This window comes from Bombus vancouverensis, chromosome 17, assembly GCF_051014615.1.
Source record: "Bombus vancouverensis nearcticus chromosome 17, iyBomVanc1_principal, whole genome shotgun sequence".
Classification (NCBI taxonomy): Eukaryota; Metazoa; Arthropoda; class Insecta; order Hymenoptera; family Apidae; genus Bombus; species Bombus vancouverensis.
Window position 1 is genome coordinate 8,217,294 of NC_134927.1, and position 21,001 is coordinate 8,238,294.

Below are 21,001 nucleotides of genomic sequence, written 5' to 3' on the forward strand. Positions count from 1 at the left end.
CATTGTACTTTATAGCATTGTGTATCGTGTATTATTGTGTTTTGGATAGTTGTCTTGTATCAGGATGTAATTGTCTTTCAAAATTCATATTATTACACATTGATGCATATAATTTTTATAAATATTTATACACGTTTTAACCTTCTTTTTTGTACGTGGAGAAATCCTCATGGACACTCCGCTGTTCTAATAATTGCGTAACAGTAGAGTAATGTCGGACTCCTACCGACTAAAACTCCACGATGACCATCCTACGCGTATGACAGGAGTGCTCCAGGAACCTCTTATGAATTAACTTCTGTTGCGCCCCCTTCACGCGTCCTCTTGTTCTAGCAATTCCTACTAATTCCTGACTATTGAATTCGGCGTTAGGGAGTTCATTGCCCCTAGCGCTGTCGCTTCTTCCAGTAGTGATACGTTGGGACGGCGGTGGAACGGCTCTAGGTCATCTGACTGCCATCCCTCTCCATCGTCTTATCCTACAAGGGTGAGAGTTGACATGTTTCGTTGTAACATAATTCGTGATCTCTCAGATAATGCTATTGTATGCAACATTCCGCTGCATTTATTTACATTTGCAGAAATAACATTCTTGAATGATCTTTTTCCATATCTAGCGAAACTCGTCTTACTGAGTAAGTAATGTGTATACAATGTGATTATGCTATCTCATTTTTGTATCATTTTCGTCCATTAATTTTGCTGTCGGGAATATTCTTATGCTGCACCAACTACAAACTCTCAGAATACAGGAATTCTCCTTCGCTCGCATAGTATTTCCTATTGAGGAATTGTTATGTCGTGAAATCGTAAATTACTTAATAGGTCGATAAACTCTGTATCGTCCTTCTGCCTTATATGGTATTCGTGACGAGTTCGCAGATTGAAAATTGGTACCAAGAATTAATATCTGCAATGTGACTGTAATAATAACAACTGTAGTTGTACGAAACAACAATGTTCTTTTACCGGGGGTAGTTATATGTTGTCACCAAATACAAGTACATTTATGCGACATAGTTCTTCGCTGGTCATAAATTCTTACAGTCTGTGTTCTCAATCCTGATTTGCATAGTTTACCTTGGCTCGTTTACCTGCTACGTAGAGATGGATTTTTGCGGCTTCGTCATGACATAACCTCGTCTATATCTAGATTACGAAGGTCTAGGCTACCTCGAGCGCCATCGCAACTATCTGAATTGCAAATTTTATTAGGTATAATTTGAATTTTATAAGAGTGTCTGTATATACGAGGATACTCCTTTAAGTAGCCGTGATGAGATTAATTAGTCATATACCGATGATAAATTGTATTAGAGACTGATGAATATTCCTAATCGTTGCATTAAATGAAAATAAATAACACGGAATTGTAAAGATAAATAAACATGTAATTGAATTTTAGACACTTTGTATTAATTTAACTAACCAGTTTAACAAAACATTTAATGAAAGCCTCTAAAACACATTTAAAATACAATTACATTAAATAATTAAATCGCAAGCAGTGCAAAGTCATGGTATAGGTAGAGAATATTGAGAATATTTAAATAGAAAATTAAACGTTGAAATTAGATCACGTAGATGCTATTTTCGGCAGAAAGCAGAGCTGTAGACTCTTTGTAGATGCAACGACTTTCATGATACCTGATTCCTTCCATTGACTTCTTAAGTAGACATAAATTTTTAGCTCATCACGAATGGTGTGCTAATTTGATGTTTGATTTAGAGTAATACTGTGCCCGTAATTGCCCTGTAGAGATTTAAAGCCCATGGAAAACGCCGTACATAAGTAAATTTTAGTAATAATTATATTTGTAATATTTGTTATATGTGAATGGTGCTATAGTACGTAAATGATTATCTTTCATGTAAAACATACCATGCAATGACTGATTATACGAACCTCCCACTGTTTAATCGCTTACACTTAACTCTAGTTCTAACAGCAACTCATAGATGGCGCATGTCAAGTTTCGATTGTGGTAGCAGAGCGGAAACTTCGTCTCTGACAACACAAAGTACAGAATAGGCAGGACATGCAATGTCTTTTCACGTAATTCATCCCGGGGATCACCTGAACTTACCTTTTTTGTGTTACATGCAACGTTATCTATTGAATATAGCAGCAACTTGGATGAACATTAAAACAGAAAACATCTACAAAAATATAAGTAGAATATAGAAAGGATATCTTGTAATCACAGAGAAAATATAGAATGTTACACTTGCACGTACTTTTGCCTCAGAAAATCGCAACGCAACCTATGAATAACACAAAATGACAAATTACGCTCAGTGAAGAGAGCAAGAAAAACAACAACGAGAGCTATAAAAGAGCAAGAGGATAAACAAAAACGTGCCTCTGTGGGTAAATATTTATTGATCAATCAAGTGTATCACGAATGTACTAAAACTCAGAATCAAATTTTGCGTAATGTATCATGTGATGTTTTCCGCCATGTCTTGAGCAATATCTTACATTTTATACGATGTTTTGCGATATTTTGCTATATCTTGCAATATCCCACTGTGTGTTATTGAATTTGTAAAAATAGTAAATAATATTATATTTACTCGTATAGTATCTATTATGTTATTATGTTTTACGTTGTTTTAATAACGAGGAACCAATTCCAGAAGAAACAAAACCAATGTATACCACAGCAATGAGGAGTGTTGGTACATGTGCTTCTGGCTTATCTTCAGAAAAAGAAATATATCTATTAATTTTTGTTTCTAGACAGAGAAAATATCTAAAAATCTTATTATTATAAGATCATGTACAAAAATTATCAGAATAAATGAGAGGAAGTTTTGCGAGACAATTAGGTCGGCGTGTAACAGAAAGATTTTTATGACGTTCTACATGGAAACCAAATACGCGTCTTCGTACGTATACTTACTTCCTAGTGAAACTTAAACGTTAATCGATAACAGGATGACGGAAGTTCTTATGGTCCTTCGCTCCTCTGTTTTCTTTGCCTCTTTCATATTTACATTCTACACTGTTAAAAATTTAAGCAAGTAAACTACACCAACATCTAGAAGTATCACGGACACACACACACACACCTCAAATCTTTTCAGTGGCGCCTCTTTTATTTTCGTATTATTTCTTCCATCATTTCGCTTGTTTCCTCGTTTTCGAAGTCTAGTCTATTCGTTCTGTTATTCATACCTTTCCTTTTTTACACTGCTCTTCACTTTGAATATTCGAGCTAGTTGTTCTACATTTCTCCACCCTCATCGGTAAGTGGTCTGATTCTATTATATCTTTAGTTCTGATTCTTCTAACTTGGTGTTTTATCATTGGCTGTATTATTACATAATCGGTTACTCAACTGTCCTTCTTGCCGATGAAATTGTAATCCCCTACATCGTTTCCTACCATGTTCCCGTACAGAATTTCTCATCCAAACAGTTTCGTTCCTTCTGTGCATTTATTTTATACTTTGGCTTCCTCGTTTCCTCTTCCTCTTTCCTTGCTTCGTAACGGACCACCCATTCTTATCCTTGCGTTGAAATCCTCGCCAATCGGCACCCGTTCTTCCTTTACGTTTCCGATTATTTTCTCCATCTTCTCTGCCGTTTTTTTCGTATCTCTACTCTACACTATTAGTATTCTTCAGATTTTATTCTGTGTTTTTATTTTACATACCTGTATGATTATGGTTTGCCCCAATCTTTCGAAATATTTATTAACTTTCTATTAACGTAAATTGCTTCCTTGCCTTTTCATCCTATTCTTCTTCACCATCATTTCTTTTCTTTGTTGCCATTTCCTTCAGTTTCCACCTGCGTGGTTTGTTTTATTGCTATTTTTACCATTCCCTTCGACCTATTGGCATATCATTTGCCTTAAGCATTATGTTATTTCTTCTAACTCTTCTCTCTGCTCTATCTATTTTAATCTTTCCATCAAATCCTCCTCTGGTTCCTTTTAATTTTCAATGTTTGTATCCTTATCTCTATTTCTGCCTCTTTCCTCGCCTCTTTGAATTATTTATTTATGGAAGCAAAAGGAGTCATATTTGCGATACGGCGTTATAGATTTCAATAAGTAAACAGGTTTAATCTATAATCTATGACTTTTCTTAAAAAGCATCACGCAGAATGGATTGCGATTTCGAATGTCACAATCTCCTTTTCTGCGACTTGTATGAGGTAAGCTGGCGCTCACGATTTGTTCGATTTCGTTCGTTGAGGTCTCGCGCTCCACACGAGCCGTAACGTATTTATTACGCCGTAACTCGCGATTTGCACGAGCCACAACTCTAGGCATATGGAATTAAAAACAGAAATCTTAAAGGGAATAAAAGATACAACGCATCCAAATATTTGAATATCGCAATAAATCAATAATCCAAGGCATTATTGAACAAATTTAAAATATAAGAATATGGAAATAGAAACAAGGAACAATGAGACGTCCACTATCACGTACCGCTCTCTGTGACCATACACCGTACAATAAGCAGCTCACGCATAAGGATCAAGTACCGGCATCAGCAAGGTAACCACGTGTTTAGCAGAGTACAACCTAGTATCGGCAGAAACTAATACTGCAAAAAGAACGCGGTAACAAGAACTAGTTAAAGAAAATGGGAAACTTGAATAATACTTCCACGTAAATCACATCAGCTGCAACCCTAATATTTCTGGAAGGATACCAACAGAACCAAAGAAAGTAATCACGTACCAAAACTTCGCTCTAGCATTGAATAATCACGTAACAATTAGCCCATCATAGCCGTACTATAAATAAGTGTAGTCACTTAGAGACAGTAGTCAGTGAGTTAAAAATTTGTCCAGACTCCAGTTATCAAGACGTCACTCAGTTAAAAATTTGTTAAGGGTTCAGTCATTCAGTCAGTATGAGTCAGTTGAGTCGAGTACAAAATTGGTTGAGAGTTAATACGAAGCTGTGAATTGTTTTACAATAGTCTTTGAGTAAGGAAGTCAGGAAGTAAAACCAAGCATTTAAAATGAAAACAATCGTCAACGATTAATATAGTCAATCATCTAACAACTACACTACCTTCGTACGGTAGTCCAAGAGTGCGATCGACACCACATATAAGCAAGGTGAGAAGATAAACATTGTAACACTTTCCTTTTCGATTTCGGACTTGCACCACATTTACTGGAGTAAAATTATTTATTGACTATTATTGTCAACAATCAAGAAGATATTGAGAATATTTAATATTCCAAGAAAACTTTAATCCTCCCCGAGCTGTTACTCCTGCACAGAGCGGCTAATCCGAAATTGAAATTGTATTTATCAATTCTATTGATACGCTAGTTAACGCTAGCTATACAGTTATATTAACGAATTAAAACATCAAGGGTACAGCAGTTTGGAATCTAAAGTCCTGGTGCGCGATCCGTGTTGTGCGTGGATTGGGCCTGAGGGTTTCTCCTGCGAAGTCGGAGGCCATCTGGTTCTACGACAAGAAGAGACGAGGGACTCCACCGCCCGGCCTATGCATAAACATGGCAGGCGAAATCGTCCGGATGGTATCGCAGACGAAATATCTGGGTCTCGTCATCGACAGCCAGTGGACGTTCGAGCCGCACTTCGACTCCCTGATTCCGAAGGTGTCGGCGGCTGCCAATGCCTTATGCGGCCTGCTACCGAACATCGGCGGGGCGGGAGCTGCGGTGCGCCGACTTTACGAGGGCGTCGTTCGGTTCCGAGTGATGTACGGGGCCCCGGTATGGACGAACAACCTGATGGCGAGTCGCCTCAGTATCCTGCTCCTGAGGAGGCTGCACAGGGAAACCGCCATCAGAATCATTAGGGGATACCGGACGGTGTACAGCGCGTCGGCGACCGCTCAAGCCGCGTCCCCCCAGTGCTCCGGGCGCTGGCGCTCAAAAGGAGATACGCCCGCCGGAGAGTATGGTATCCGGGAGAAGATCTGTCCGAGCAGGCGGCTCCAAGCGACCTAGGAACTGCCGAGGAAAACACGTGGGACCTGTGGCGATCGCAACTGATCAACGAGGGAGGCAAACATCGAGGCGCGGAGGCGGTTCTCCCAAACTGGGAGGCATCGAAAAGCCGCCACGGCCTCCCGTTCACGTTCAGGATGACCCAGGTGCTCACTGGACACGGTGTGTTTGGCGAGTTCCTGAGGAAAATCAGACGGGAGACGACAGATATTTGCCACCACTGCGGAGAGGGCAGGGACACGGCGCAGCACGCGCTGGAGCTTTGTCCGGCGTAGGAACTGTCCCGCTACATACTGCGGCACGTCATAGGTGAAAGATTGACCCCCTCGGCGATCGTAGAAGCGAAGTTGAGCGAGCCACAGAAACTCGAGGTTCTCCGCCTCTTCTGCGAGCGAGTTATGCGGGGACACCAAAAAATTTTTAATTTATTCATCATCAAATAAATATTTTTTATTCATCATCAAAAAAATATCCTCGAACAAGAGGCCGCGTGAAGGGGGTGCAACGGAAGTTACTTCATAAGAGGTTCCTGGAGCATTCCTGTCACACGCGCAGGATGGTCATTGAGTTTTAGTCGGTAGGAGTCCGACACTACTCTGCTGTTACGCGATCATTGCAACAGCGGAGTGTCCATGAGGATGACGTACAAAAAAAACAGCTAAAAATATTGCCGAGCTTAATTGGATACGACAAGTTTTCGAATTTATTCTACTCAGTCGTCGTAAACATATCAGGAACACGATATATTGGTATATTCAAAATAGTACGACAAGTTTTTGAAAATATTCTAGTCAGTCGTTCGCCTTGTTTCAAAAATTAATGAACGAAATTCGAATTAATCGAAACAGTTTAACGCGTATGTCTGCTGACAGCAACTACCGTTTTGATTTAGATATAATTCGAGAAACAGCAGATTCGACATGTAGAATTACACATTATAATTACGTACATCGAAGATCAACACCAGATCGTAACACTGTATACAGTTGAGTCCCCATTAAAGACTCCCCCCCCCCCTTAATCCGAGCACCCATTATCCTAATATTTTAATGTAAAAACGATTTATTATCCGAACATCACATTTTGCAGTAAATGATACTATTTTCCGTTTCAAATATCTACTGTGCACATATTTTATTAGCGTTCATGTACAATGTATTCTTTCCTTTATTCGGTTCAGTGAATAGTATGAAACTAATAGTGCTCTAGCTATCGAAACAAAACAAAACAAAAACTCGAAAGTGATGTAAATGCAATAGAATTAACAAATATACATAGTGTTAGGAAAAGTCACATTTAAAGACGTCGGATATACTGATGTAATGATTTTGTTTATCTGTAAAACAGCAAATGAAATTGTAATGAAGAGATGCCTTCTCAATGATGAACCGCACGTGTATTCGAGAAATGGCCTCATTGGCTCAAAGTACAAAAAGAACGTAACTCTTTGCAGTTGTTTATGTTAAAAGCATTATTTAAATTAGCAGCCAACAAGATATAGAATCCATAAATGTTTAACAATAAACCTACCAGTGCTAGTCAAATTGACCTTTTTCAAACTTCTACACAAATTTAGCCATATTTAAACGTTATCATATCGCTTCAGAATTTCTGACATAACATGCTTCCTAAAACATGCATACAAAATATTTTTCGGTATTTACTTCTAGTTTGCTTTTTTCTTTTCTAAGAAAAACTTGTATTCTGCCCTACCTACAGCGGGCGATCAATTTGACCAGCCGATATAATATTTTATTTATTCTTAAAATAAATGCAATCAGTACAAAGAAAAGGTTATCTCCACGTCAGATGACAAATAAAATCAGTAATAACAAATAATAACAACTGTTACGCCCGTAATCTTGTCATAAACTGTAATCCATCCCTCGATCAAGATGGCCGCTAGGTATCAAAGCATCAACTTAGGCCCATAATAATCCTAAGGAACCGCCATAAAATTTAGCATCTTTTACGGTCAATTATTACAAACATTTTAAATGTCAAGAAGTTCCTTAGGGTTATTGTTCATTGCGTTAAAACACGGTAAAAATGGGTTTTTCCCAACTCCACCCCCGAGGAACCGTTGGTGGAGAACGGCCAATACTCATCGATATTTTCGCTTAAATATCGCCATCACAGACCATATTCTTACGCTATTGCTCTTTCGACCAGAATATATCTCAGTTTGTTAGTCAATAAGTCGACATCTAAACTTCTAATCTCTAAAACTGAGAGCAAGCATCTCAGAGCGTTTTGTGTAAAGTTGTCATAAAAGGAGAAGGAGGAGAATATATAATTTGACAACAATTTTGTATTCCTTTCATTGCATTATTCTGTGATAAATATTTACCCTAAAAATGTCAAGAGTTTCCAAAAAAAATTATTAAAAAAAATAACGGACATAGAAGAATGTTGAATGTGCGATGAACAAAAAACTTCAGCAAGAGAAAACAGCATGGAAACACATGAAAAGTTATTTATAAGCGAATGAATGTTCAATATTATTATTAATCGTTCACGTTTAGAGCAAGAAGGAAAGAAATTATCGTTAACAGTAGAGACTGAGACTGATGTAGAGATCCAACGTATCGAAACTGGGCCCGATGGGACAGCTTGGAAAGAAATAGATGCAAGTCCCAAACCTGCCAAGACATCAGTTCATAATATTTTTAGAGATATGCTAAACGGCATATAATGAAAGGACAAGTAAGGACGACATTTTATTTTATCACTGATCACCGTATAAGGAATCATATAATAAAATATACGGAAGAAAAAGCATTTAGAGTATTAGGGACCAAGAGGGAGCTAGATGCAACAAATCTAGATGCATTTATTGTTCCGCTATATGCCCGCGGTGCGTATTAGGCAAAGAATTTAGATGTCTCATATTTGTGGAATGAAATTTGGGGGCCTGCATTTTTTCGAAAACAATGAGCAGGAATGACTTTGCTGAAAGGATAAGATTTATACGATTTGATAATGAAGAGCGAATGAAGCCAATAAATTTGCAATGGTATCTACAGCATGGTGACCCATTTATAGAGAATTCACAAAGTAGTTATAAACCTGGTGCATACGTTACCTTTGTATAAAGACTGTGGCAAAAAGACCACGTAATAATACTATCAATAAGTTCAGATTCATTACTACAATATCTTGTCAAATAAAAAATTGTAAATGTTACAAAATTACGAAAATGAGTTTAAGATGCGGGAAATATGTATGCGGCAAATGTACATTCGATAATAAGATAATTTGTACAAAATGCAGCGAGGTTGAAGAAGATATATCTCTACATAAATAAAAGTGTAATTTTATTTAAGTCTAGAATTGAAATTAAACAAAAGCAAATTTGGACGAAATTTTCTGAAAGTTCATCATTTTATATACATTGAGTTATAAATTAACCATTATCAAAACTAAATCATAAAAACTGTTATTTCTTTAATCACCGGTCATTTTGACCCGATAAGGTAGGAAGAGATGTACACGATGTGTCGGTAGATTTAGTGTAAAAGGTACTATCAATCAATCTTGATGTGTATTTGAATAAATGAAATTTCATATGAAAGTAATTGCTTCATTAACCGTACAGTTTCGTCATGTTCGAAAAGATATTTTGACACAGCATCTAAATAATTGACAAGTATATTCATGAAGAAAGTGATAAATAAAATAAGGAAAATGTATGTGATCACGATGAACGATATTTTACTTGAACTTAATAATATAATTGCGTAGTACATATCTCTCCATTATCATTTCATGGTATCTTTTATACATATGTAATCAATGTTAGATTAGTATACTTCATTTCATCTGCGCATGTTTCGGTTTATTTTACTAAATACAAAGGATCTTGACATTTAAAATGTTACACAACTAAAATATATCTCGCATGGTTGATGTAATTAACGCTGAGCAGCATATTTTGTACTTTCATAAACACCAAAGATGTGGGAGATGAATTAGTTAACCGACTCTTTAACGCATATCATTATCCAGTTTCAGTAGTAGGGTGGGCTTGATAATAATATAAGAATCTAGAGGAGCGATTAATGGAATATCGTTACAGTACTGTGGAAGACGTGTAGGTATTCACTATCGTGAAGTGTACTTTTGATCGATCTTTGGTAAACAACACGCAGTGGAAATATTATCAGGTAACAGACGATTCCTTGTTATTTTGTATTGAATTGTGTCTTTCATTAATGTCATTATTATCAATTTTATTATTATAAATATGATATATACCAAAATATCATTCGGGTCTTTAATTATTACAATAGTTTAAATGAAGTTTTTGAATACTCAAATATTTTGTATTTTACATTTTACGCAGTGAAATCGTTCACTATTTTGATTTTTCAATAATTTACAACCAGTCAATAGACGTAATCGGAACATTCGCCTTTACGAGATAGTTGCCCGAGATATCGGATAATTTTTGTCAAAAATTGAGTTTGGGGACGATATTTCACAAGTTATTGTTGGGACTTGTTTCGATTCTCGCGTTTATGGAAATTGAGAATACGCTGCGCGGTAACAACATTAACCATGCGAGGTATTTTAGGCGTTTTACATTTTAACTGGTAAGATCCCTTGTTTCTAATAAATAAACTGAAATGTAAGCAAATGAACTGAAGTATACATACATAAAATTGATAACATTTAAAAGAAACGATGAAATGGTAGTAGAGAGAGCACATAATTACGCAACTATTTTATTACATTTAAGCAAAATACCCTACATGGTGATAAAATATATTTCTCTTGTTATATTAATCACATTCTTTATGATTATACTTTTTAATTATTGAGATGCTGCGTCAAAATATCTCTTCGAATATCAATCTAACATCGTTTCATAGGTATTTGTGAGTTAAAAGGGCTTTATGTTCAGTATTTTTAGAAAATTGTTGTTAGTTGATTATATTAATTTTCTTCACTTTTATACTATATATAAATGTGCGTGTACAATACTCAACGTATGAAATCTTTGTAACACTATTGTTTGTGCTATAAAAAGCTCGGTATTGTAAAGATCAAGTCGAAAACAAATAATGCAACGTAACATACATAAGCATGATGATATAAATTTTTTTACATATATTATACATGAAAATTATAATCATTCATGCAAGACGAAATAATTGTTGAATTGCGTATATTTCTTTAGAAGGTAATATATATGAAAAGATCTCAACTGTAACCAATATGGTATATTATTTAACACATTTATCCACTTACTGTTTGTCGGAAATGGCAATTTATGGCAACTATTGGAACTGCAAGTGTTAAGATCTTGAAACATGGATACAATCAATCGAGAAACAAATGAAAATGGGACAAACGAAGGACTGAATAAGACGAATTCGCTCGAGGAATTCTACGCCGGATGTGGGATCCTTGTGACTGGAGCAACCGGTTTCGTTGGAAAAGGTCTCCTCGAAAAACTGATCCGCATGTGTCCACGCATCGCTGCCATTTTTATACTAATTCGTCCAAAAACTAACGAAACGATAGAACAACGATTTAAGAAGCTCATAGATGATCCGGTTCGTAAATATATATTTGTTCCTTTCAATATTTAACGCAGTCAGGAGCCAAATAGATTGACTTTCTTTTCTGGAATTGAGTTGCTAATTTTTCGTCTTTAGATTTACGATGCCATCAAAGCAAAACGCCCTTCAGCTTTGAACAAGGTTTATCCCGTGAAAGGTGACGTGAGTCTGCCAGATTTAGGTCTTTCGCGAGAACATAGAAATCTGTTACTTGTGGAAGTAAATATAGTGTTTCACGCCGCGGCCACTGTGAGATTCAACGAGCCATTACACGTGGCTATTAATGTGAATACGAAAGGTACAGATCGTATCACCGAACTTTGGAACGAACTAAAGCATCCAATTAGCTTCGTCCACGTCAGCACAGCTTTTAGTAATGCTAATCTACATGAGATTGGGGAAAAAGTTTATACGTAAGAATAAGTTATACGTAAACGTTGTTCCATGACTTACGAATATTATATTCATAATTATAACGTGAATAATATGTTCACTTATTATCGACTTTGCAGTACGAGCTTGAAACCTTCAGAGGTGATAGATATGAGCGACCAATTCGACAAAAATTCGATAAACCTAATGGAAAAAGAGATTTTAAAAACTTATCCAAATACATACGCATTTAGTAAGAATTTAGCAGAGCAGATTGTAGCAAGCAAGTGCAAAGATCTGCCAGTTGCGATAGTACGGCCAAGCATAGTTGGTGCCTCTTTGCAAGAACCATGTCCTGGTTGGATAGAGAATATTTCTGCATTAACAAGTATTTTCATAGATATTTTCCGACAGTAATTTTTCAATACTCCTTACATTTCCTAAAAGTGGAGTTAATCGATTTGTTTGTGAGAGGATAAATGAGAGGCTCTCCACTTGATCATCATTATTATAGTTCAAATTTGTTGCTACTCACAATTACGAGAATTCTTACCAATCTATTTAGCGCTACATTTCTGGTAATCAAAATTCACAAATAATTTCTAAACCAATTTAATGTTACCAGGTACCATTGTGCTAATCGGCAGAGGATGTGCAACAGCGATACGAGGTATAAGAGAGGCAAGATTGGATGTAGTGCCTGTCGATTTCGTAGTCGACATGATAATATGTACAGCATGGCATGTCACGCTACATCGTGATCATGAAGTTAAAGTATACAACTGCACGAGTAACGCATGCCCTTTTAAGTAATATTTCTTACAAGTAATTTTCAACTAATGTTGTTCGGTTGTTAGAGTATTCCAAAAGTTTCAGATTATTTAAGCAACGTGGACAATAGAAGAGCAAACAAATAGAGAAGATCTCAATATGTCATTAGTTTAGAAAAATGGCGATACAATATAATATTTATGTCATTTCCATAATATTTCCCGAGATACTCGTATGATAATAAACTTTGCTTTAAGTATAATTCTAGTAATTAATAATAATGTTAGTGTTTCAATTGACAAGGTGGGGTCCGATGATAGATGCTATAGTAAAATGTAGCATAGAAATGCCACTAAACGATACACTATGGTACCCAGGATGTTCAGTTGTAGCTAATAGGTATATTTACCACGTTCTGTGTGTAATTCCGCGTATTTTGCCTGCGGCCGTCATAGATATCTTTTTAAGACTTCGAGGTAGTAAACCAATGTGAGTGTTCCATCGATCGTCAAACAACAGGAACAATCGTTCTGGGATAATCTCTGACTTCATCTATAATAATAATTAAAAATGATATTTCAGAATGATGAAACTTTTAAAAAATTGCAACAGGCTGTTCACATCGGTAAAATATTTCACCACGCACGAATGGACTTTCCAAAGAGATAACTGTTCCGACTTAGCGAGGAAAGTGGAAATGTTGAACGACGGCGATATGGTCAAACTAGACTTACGAGCTATGAATTGGGAGAAGTATGTTGCAATTTACCAAATGGGAGTTAGGAAGTTTATTCTGAAACAAGACTTTAAGTCAACAGCCCGACAACGATTATCAAGGTGCGTATAAAAGTATCTTCGTATAAAAAAATAGGAATTAATATAAATACATGTATTTTCGGTTATTTCAGGTTGTACTGGATACATCAGATCACCAAAATGTGCAGTATAACGATCTTACTATGGATAATATACCGTGTCGTGTACTGACTATTTGAACCTTATTTTTCTGTTTAAACCAGAGGAATACAAATTCAATTTTATGAAGAAGGGATTCAACAGCCTTTTCATTTGGCCTTTTCACTCGTTTCCTTTCTAAATATATCCATTTATGACATTGCTTGATTTTTTTTATAAAATTTTTATAAGAATGCATGTATTTATACGCAAATGATTTCTGAGCTGTGAGCAATTCATCTGCTCACTGACTATGAACATTTTTCCACTGCAATGACAATATTATAATGACAGAAACCTCTATCATCCTTCGCCAAACAAAAGTTACGAGATAGTTGTTCGTTGATAATAATAATTTACCACTGAAAAATCTACTGAGAAATAAACAATGATGATAGAAATTTATTTATAAAATATATTTATTTTAAAATAAATATACTTTAAAATAAAATAGTTCTAAAGTAAAACTTTTCTATGAATCCTTCATTAGTTTTAAAGGCTGACTTTGGTTCTCAAGTTCGCTCACAAACCTTGTTGTTCTTTGACCAGTCGGCGTTAGAATATATGATACAATCAACGAGATAGAAACTAGATGTCACATTCCTGCTGGATAAAATATTATTTCACATAATAAGTAGTAGATAGGTTTCTATTTAAGTTAGATATACATAGGATGTAGGGTTTTATTTCATGTGTATGTATGTAAATAACGCAATATAAGTGATCTGTTACGACCATTCGCGGAGAGACGTGATCGTGTCACGACCGGCATACTTCAAATCCGATGGACTGACGATGGAGATAAAGATGTATCGCTGAAGTGTCTAATGAACCATCAACATCCCAACGGTCCCTCCACCGAAGGTTCTAGAAGGAAGAGCACGTGGCAACGGTCGCGGACGCCTAGCAAATGCATGGACGGTGGGGATGTTGGGGGATGACAAAAGAAAGTAATCGGATCCGATCGAAAGTCAAATCATAAGAATCAGTCTTAGAAAGTCACGCCTAGAGTTCGGAAGTGGATTGTAAAGTGGATTGTTGTTAGAAAAAAAATAAGGTTTTCTTTTTTTTATTTTGTTATTTTACGTGACAGTCGTGAGGAAAACGCGTCAGCGAGAGGCGTAAATTCTCGCTACGATTCTACTAATCGACGCCGCGAAATAGTCGTTCCCCTGTTTCGATTAAGATAACAGGGGTAGTTCAATGAATTTAACACTGTATTAACAGGTTAAGATAAAATAGTATATTTGACAATATTTAACAATAATATGATGAACACACCACAGATTGTTTAGCAATGAATACAGTAAATATGTCACAGAAAGTGGACCCGATTTTACGATATCCCTCAATGAATTCGTTAGACTATGCGACTTTAATATTGATCGTCAGACCTCTCGTTGTATAACGTTTGACTCTTCAGAAGGCACTGGTTGCCCTTCGATCATTTCTTTGTCTTCTCTGGGAGACGACCCCCACTACGCTCGGGTCACGCCACCTTTCGCGCCTATGATCACGTATGCCACCTTCTTTATGTGTATGACATAACGGACGGAAATCGACGTTTCCAGAACTCGTTGCTTGGTGACAACTATGCGCTCGTAACGTCAATTCACCTCAGAGAGCAGACCATACACCGCGGACAGGATGGCACCCAGATGTCTGCCCATCCTTGGCGCGTACCCTCAATAGCCTTAAATACCCACCAGGGGTCTTGGAATTTTTATAGTTTAGGTCCTTCGTCAGTTCGCTTTTGAGTGCCGAAGCATGCAGACGTGTGTCTAGTGCTCTGTGAAGTTCGTAAAACAAAACGTGTCGCCCATCCGTCGAAAGTGAACACAGCCAAGTGTTTCCTACCCTTTAGGGAGAAGAAAATCCCACGCACCTAACCCCAACCCGAATACTAGCCTCATAGTCTCACGACTAGTTATTCATTTTGAATTGACTTTTTTTTTTTTTTTTAACGTGGAGAAATCCTCATGGACACCCGCTAGCGGGTAGTGTCGGACTCTTACCGACTAAAACTCCACGGTGGTCTGTCCTGACACCTGAGTCGAGATGCACCCGGGATCTCTCCCGAATTACTACCGGTTATCCCCGGGCGTCTATCTCCCTGTCGTTATTGAAGGGAGGCTTCCTTGGGCCGTTAAGGGGGGACCACACCCCCTAACGTCTCTTCCTGGTTCATCACACTCCTACGGTGGCCGCGGCGGCGTCGCGCCTGCCTGGCGCGTGGTGTTCCTCCGATGTTGTTGTTGCGTCGTCCTCGAAGGATGCCGCGTTCTCACCCTGTTTCTTTCCGCCCGCTCCTTCGCAAGCATCATCTGCTCGCAGAAAGTGCGAACGGCGGCGAACTCCCGACGCCCTCTGAGCATGGCCTCCACCAACGCTTCCGGGGCCAACCTCTCGCCGATCTCGAGCTGCAGGACGCGTCGCTGTTCCGCCCACGCCGGGCAAAACTCCAACGTATGTTGCGCCGTGTCCTCCTCTTCCTCGCAATGGTGACAGGTGGACGTCACCTCTCTGCGAATCCTCAGCAGGTACTCGCCGAACACTCCGTGCCCGGTGAGCAATTGCATCACCCGGAATGTCAGCGGTACCCCGCCTCGTTCTCTCCAGGCGTCCCAGTTGGGAAGCACGGCGTGAACGGCTCGGTGCGGCCGCACGGCGTCCTCTTCCAGCAGTCGAGAGCGCCATCGCTCCCAGATCTCCAGCTTGGCCTCCTCCCGGATGTTCGGGGATAACGGCCCGTCCGAGCTCGAGCCCCTCAGGTGTTCGTACACCCGTCGGAGCGCCAGGGCCTGCAGCTCGAACGGGGGCGACGCCGCCAGCACGGTCGCCGACGCGTACGACGTTGTCCTGTACCCCCTGGCGATGCGAATAGCCGTCGTCATATGCAGTCTCCTCAGCGCGATCAGGCTGCGCCGACTCGCCGCCAGGTCTTCCGCCCACACCGGGGCCCCGTACAGTACACGGGACCGGATCACCCCCTCGTAGAGTCGACGAACTCCCACTCCTGCTCCGCCGATGTTCGGCAGGAGGCCGCACAGAGCGTTTGCCGCGGCCGTCACCCTCGGAATTTTGAATTGACTAGCTCGATGATGGCCCAGCAATCGCGACCAGGCTCTCCTGAGCAAATCCACAATTGCTCCGCGCTACCTCCTCCGTGGAAAAAGTGCAACAGATCTCCCCGTACTGATGACGCCAAAACTCTAAAAAGCGAAAAATAGAAGCATCAAAAATAAACACAAACGCCAGCCAGAACGAACAGTCAACAAACCAAGTAACCATATATGACAGATACGCAATATTGGAATTCACAAACGACTCCGTGGAAATTGCAGACCCACGAACATACCAACACACCCAAAAAAATTCCCCCCCCCCCCCACCAATATTTGTTGATGATGTCATCGACATGCAAACGATGATTAGGTCCATAGAGAGAGATATCTGCAAAGAGGACTACAACTTAAAAACAAACAACAACAAAGTAAAAATCCTGCCGACAAGCCCTGACGCATATAGAAGACTCACAAAACTGCTGAAGACCATGAATGCCAATTTCCACACATACCAACTTAAACACGAAAGACCTTTCCTAGTGGTTCTACGCAACATCCACCACTCAGCAAACATAGATGAACTGAAATTCGAACTCTTAAAACACGGCCACGAAGTAATCAACGTTAGTAACATAAGGTATAGAATCTCGAAAGACCCGTTATCTTTATTATTTATTGACATAAAACAAAAGCCTAACAATAAGGAAATATACAACATCAGTCGTCTAATGAACTCAATAGTAAAATTCGAACCACCGCTTGTCAAAGAAGAGATAGTGCAATGTAAAAGGTGCCAAAGGTAAGGTCACACACAGAAATACTGCAACCATACCCTCCGCTGCGTTAAATGTGCAGGTACACACTCCACCGACCAGTGCACTAAATCACCGGAAAACCCAGCGAAGTGCATCCACTGTTAAGGTGACCATCCTGCCAACTATAAAGGCTGCTCAGCCTACGAAACCTTATATATAAGTCGGTGATGAGAGGACACCGGGGCCTCCCCTTCGAAACTTCGGGAAAATACATAAAAATTGTAATTAAAAAATTTGCCGTTATTTTACCCAATTGTATTTATTTGAGATTAGTGACAATGAACATGGGCTCAAGGCGACAGTCAGTTGCCGAACGTAGCCGCGGTCAACAGGACGAACGCTCCGTCTAACAAAAGTATGGAGTGATAACATAGCCCTCATTAAAACAAATACCCGTAGAGGTACTCGACAGTAAAAAAAAGGTTCCAACGGTTCCCTCGGGCAAAATGATTACCAGATGTCGATGCATCTGCACAGCATAAGTTCAACTAGCCTGAGGACCCGCTATAAACCTTAGGATTTTGTTAACTAAGGTTCTTCGAACGGATAAGCAGTCTTTGCCCCAAATTCACCACTTAACAGCAGCGTCAATTTCCCTCACTTTTCAAATGAAGACATCTCTCCACGAATCCGAGAATGTCGTGCTCTTAGACACACCCATCATAGTTTTCCTGGACAGCGTCACCGTGACGGAAAGTCACTTTTTCGCGGGACGCGCTCTTGTACGAGTTAACTAACGTCTTGCTGGATAACCATTACAACTTAGACTTGGACGAAGAAACAAGCCTACCAACCCGTTGACCGCGGATGCATTATCGAGTCTCAGACCAGAGTCACAAGTGTCCTCATTTGTACCAATAAACATTAGCTACACCCGCGATGGTAAAGTAAGTAAAGGTTCATTGAACGCCCCCAAAATTCCAACCTGACTTCGACATATATGTCGGGTTATGGTTAGAATTTTGGGCCCGTAACAACTCTTCACGTGAATTAGCCATTGTTTTACAAAGCCAAGATTATATTTACACGTATATACGAGACTACTACAAACTTTAACGAATATTAGAGTTTAACGAATAATAAGTTTAACAAATAATAAGTCTAATGAATAATAAGTTTAACGAATAATAAAGTTAGTGAATGATAAGTTGAACGAATAATAAGTGTAACAAATAATAAGTCTAATGAATAATAAGTTTAACGAATAGTAACTTTAATGAATAGTATGTTTTACGAATAATAAGTTTAATGGACGCTATTAACAGTGTTTTTTGGGTTCAACCGAAACCACGGTCAACGGGAAAACTCTTTACTAAGCGTAAACTAATCTTAGGCGCAAAAATACGATTGTTGAAAATGCTCGATGTGTCACTCTCCAAGGCAATCGCACAAATGCTAGCCTCGTGGAGATTTTTCTCGCTGTACGATTGCATTTGTTTTCTATACCCGTTTGGAAGCATCGAGAAGATTTCAAACGCCGTTGCTAGGCAGTTTCTGGCTGGAGTTTGATTATTAATACAATGTATGTCCCATTGTATCGGCACCTCCGAGGCAACATCACACGTGGCTAGGCACGCTCCCGAGGCCGCATGCCGCCACAACCACATTTCTCGGAAAAACCATACAACCACTCCAGACCTCCGTTAGGCAAAACGTCCATCCCGTGATCGTGGCTACGTTCGGCGACCAATTGTCACCTCGAGCCCAATCTCGCTATCACAAATCTCGAACAATTACAGCTATGATAAAATCTAAGCTAGAGTACTAGAGGATGTTCCCAAAATTTCCAAGGAAAGACTTCGGTTTTCCTTTCATCTCCGACACATAAATAAGTACCCTAAACTAGGAGTCAAAGAGACAACCAAATACCCAGTCCTCCTAAATTCACTTCAATCTCCTATGCCCAAGCAGTACAAGGAAACCAAAATAATCCGAATAGCCACAGGGACCATTCTGAAAATAGTGTCCCCAATTCACAAAACATAGACAACGTCTCTAGACTTGAAAACCTAATAGAAAAACAATTTGAACAAATAAATAATTTGCTATCACTATTAACACTCATCATGGATAAATTAATACGCCCCGACGCAAAATAAAACCAAGACGCATAGCTCTTTTGAATGCCAATGGTCAAGCTCAACACAAATTTGAACTAGAACTCTTCCTTAAACAGCAGCAAATCGATGTAATGCTCGTATCTGAAACCGACTTCACCGACAAAAACTATCTGAAAATAAATGGTTATAACTTCTACAATACCTAACATCCCAGTGGAAAGGCCCACGGCGGCACCGGAATCATAATCAAATCCAGCATTAAGCACTACAGACTTCCATCATTTCAGAAAGACTACCTCCAATTAACAAACGTAGCAATAGAAGACTGCCATGGTACAATCACCACTTCAGAAGTATACTTTTTTCTTTTTTTTTTTTGTACGTGGAGAAATCCTCATGGACACTCCGCTGCTGCAATAATCGCGTAACAGCAGAGTAGTGTCGGACTCCTACCGACTAAAACTCCACGATGACCATGTTATGCGTGTGACAGGGGCGCTCCAGGAACCTCTTATGAAGTAACTTCCGTTGCACCCCCTTCACGCGGCCTCTTGTTCGAGGATATTTTTTTGATGATGAATAAAAAATATTTATTTGATGATGAATAAATTAAAAATTTTTTGGTGTCCCCGCATAACTCGCTCGCAGAAGAGGCGGAGAACCTCGAGTTTCTGTGGCTCGCTCAACTTCGCTTCTACGATCGCCGAGGGGGTCAATCTTTCACCTATGACGTGCCGCAGTATGTAGCGGGACAGTTCCTACGCCGGACAAAGCTCCAGCGCGTGCTGCGCCGTGTCCCTGCCCTCTCCGCAGTGGTGGCAAATATCTGTCGTCTCCCGTCTGATTTTCCTCAGGAACTCGCCAAACACACCGTGTCCAGTGAGCACCTGGGTCATCCTGAACGTGAACGGGAGGCCGTGGCGGCTTCTCGATGCCTCCCAGTTTGGGAGAACCGCCTCCGCGCCTCGATGTTTGCCTCCCTCGTTGATCAGCTGGGATCGCCACAGGTCCCACGTGTCTTCCTCGGCAGTTCCTAGGTCGCTTGGAGCCGCCTGCTCGGTCAGATCTTCTCCCGGATATCATAATCTCCGGCGGGCGTATCTCCTTTTGAGCGCCAGCGCCCGGAGCACTGGGGGGACGCGGCTTGAGCGGTCGCCGACGCGCTGTACACCGTCCGGTATCCCCTAATGATTCTGATGGCGGTTTCCCTGTGCAGCCTCCTCAGGAGCAGGATACTGAGGCGACTCGCCATCAGGTTGTTCGTCCATACCGGGGCCCCGTACATCACTCGGGACCGAACGACGCCCTCGTAAAGTCGGCGCACCGCAGCTCCCGCCCCGCCGATGTTCGGTAGCAGGCCGCATAAGGCATTGGCAGCCGCCGACACCTTCGGAATCAGGGAGTCGAAGTGCGGCTCGAACGTCCACTGGCTGTCGATG

At 39.8% G+C, this 21,001-nt stretch overlaps 2 protein-coding genes across 2 annotated transcripts; one reads left to right on the forward strand and one right to left on the reverse strand.

Annotated features, from left to right (window-relative positions):
- The first annotated feature begins 11,241 nt into the window (after window positions 1–11,241).
- Window positions 11,242–14,015, forward strand: LOC117165130 (putative fatty acyl-CoA reductase CG5065). Its single transcript, XM_033348586.2, has 7 exons — window positions 11,242–11,519; window positions 11,622–11,938; window positions 12,038–12,285; window positions 12,523–12,706; window positions 12,972–13,157; window positions 13,251–13,505; window positions 13,577–14,015. The coding sequence occupies exons 1-7, from the start codon at window positions 11,274–11,276 to the stop codon at window positions 13,653–13,655; spliced, it is 1,515 nt and encodes a 504-aa protein (XP_033204477.2). The 5' UTR covers window positions 11,242–11,273; the 3' UTR covers window positions 13,656–14,015.
- Window positions 14,016–15,817: 1,802 nt separating this feature from the next.
- On the reverse strand, window positions 15,818–16,516 carry LOC117165170 (uncharacterized). Its single transcript, XM_033348631.2, has one exon. The coding sequence runs from the start codon at window positions 16,514–16,516 to the stop codon at window positions 15,818–15,820; it is 699 nt and encodes a 232-aa protein (XP_033204522.2).
- Between the last annotated feature and the right edge of the window lie 4,485 nt (window positions 16,517–21,001).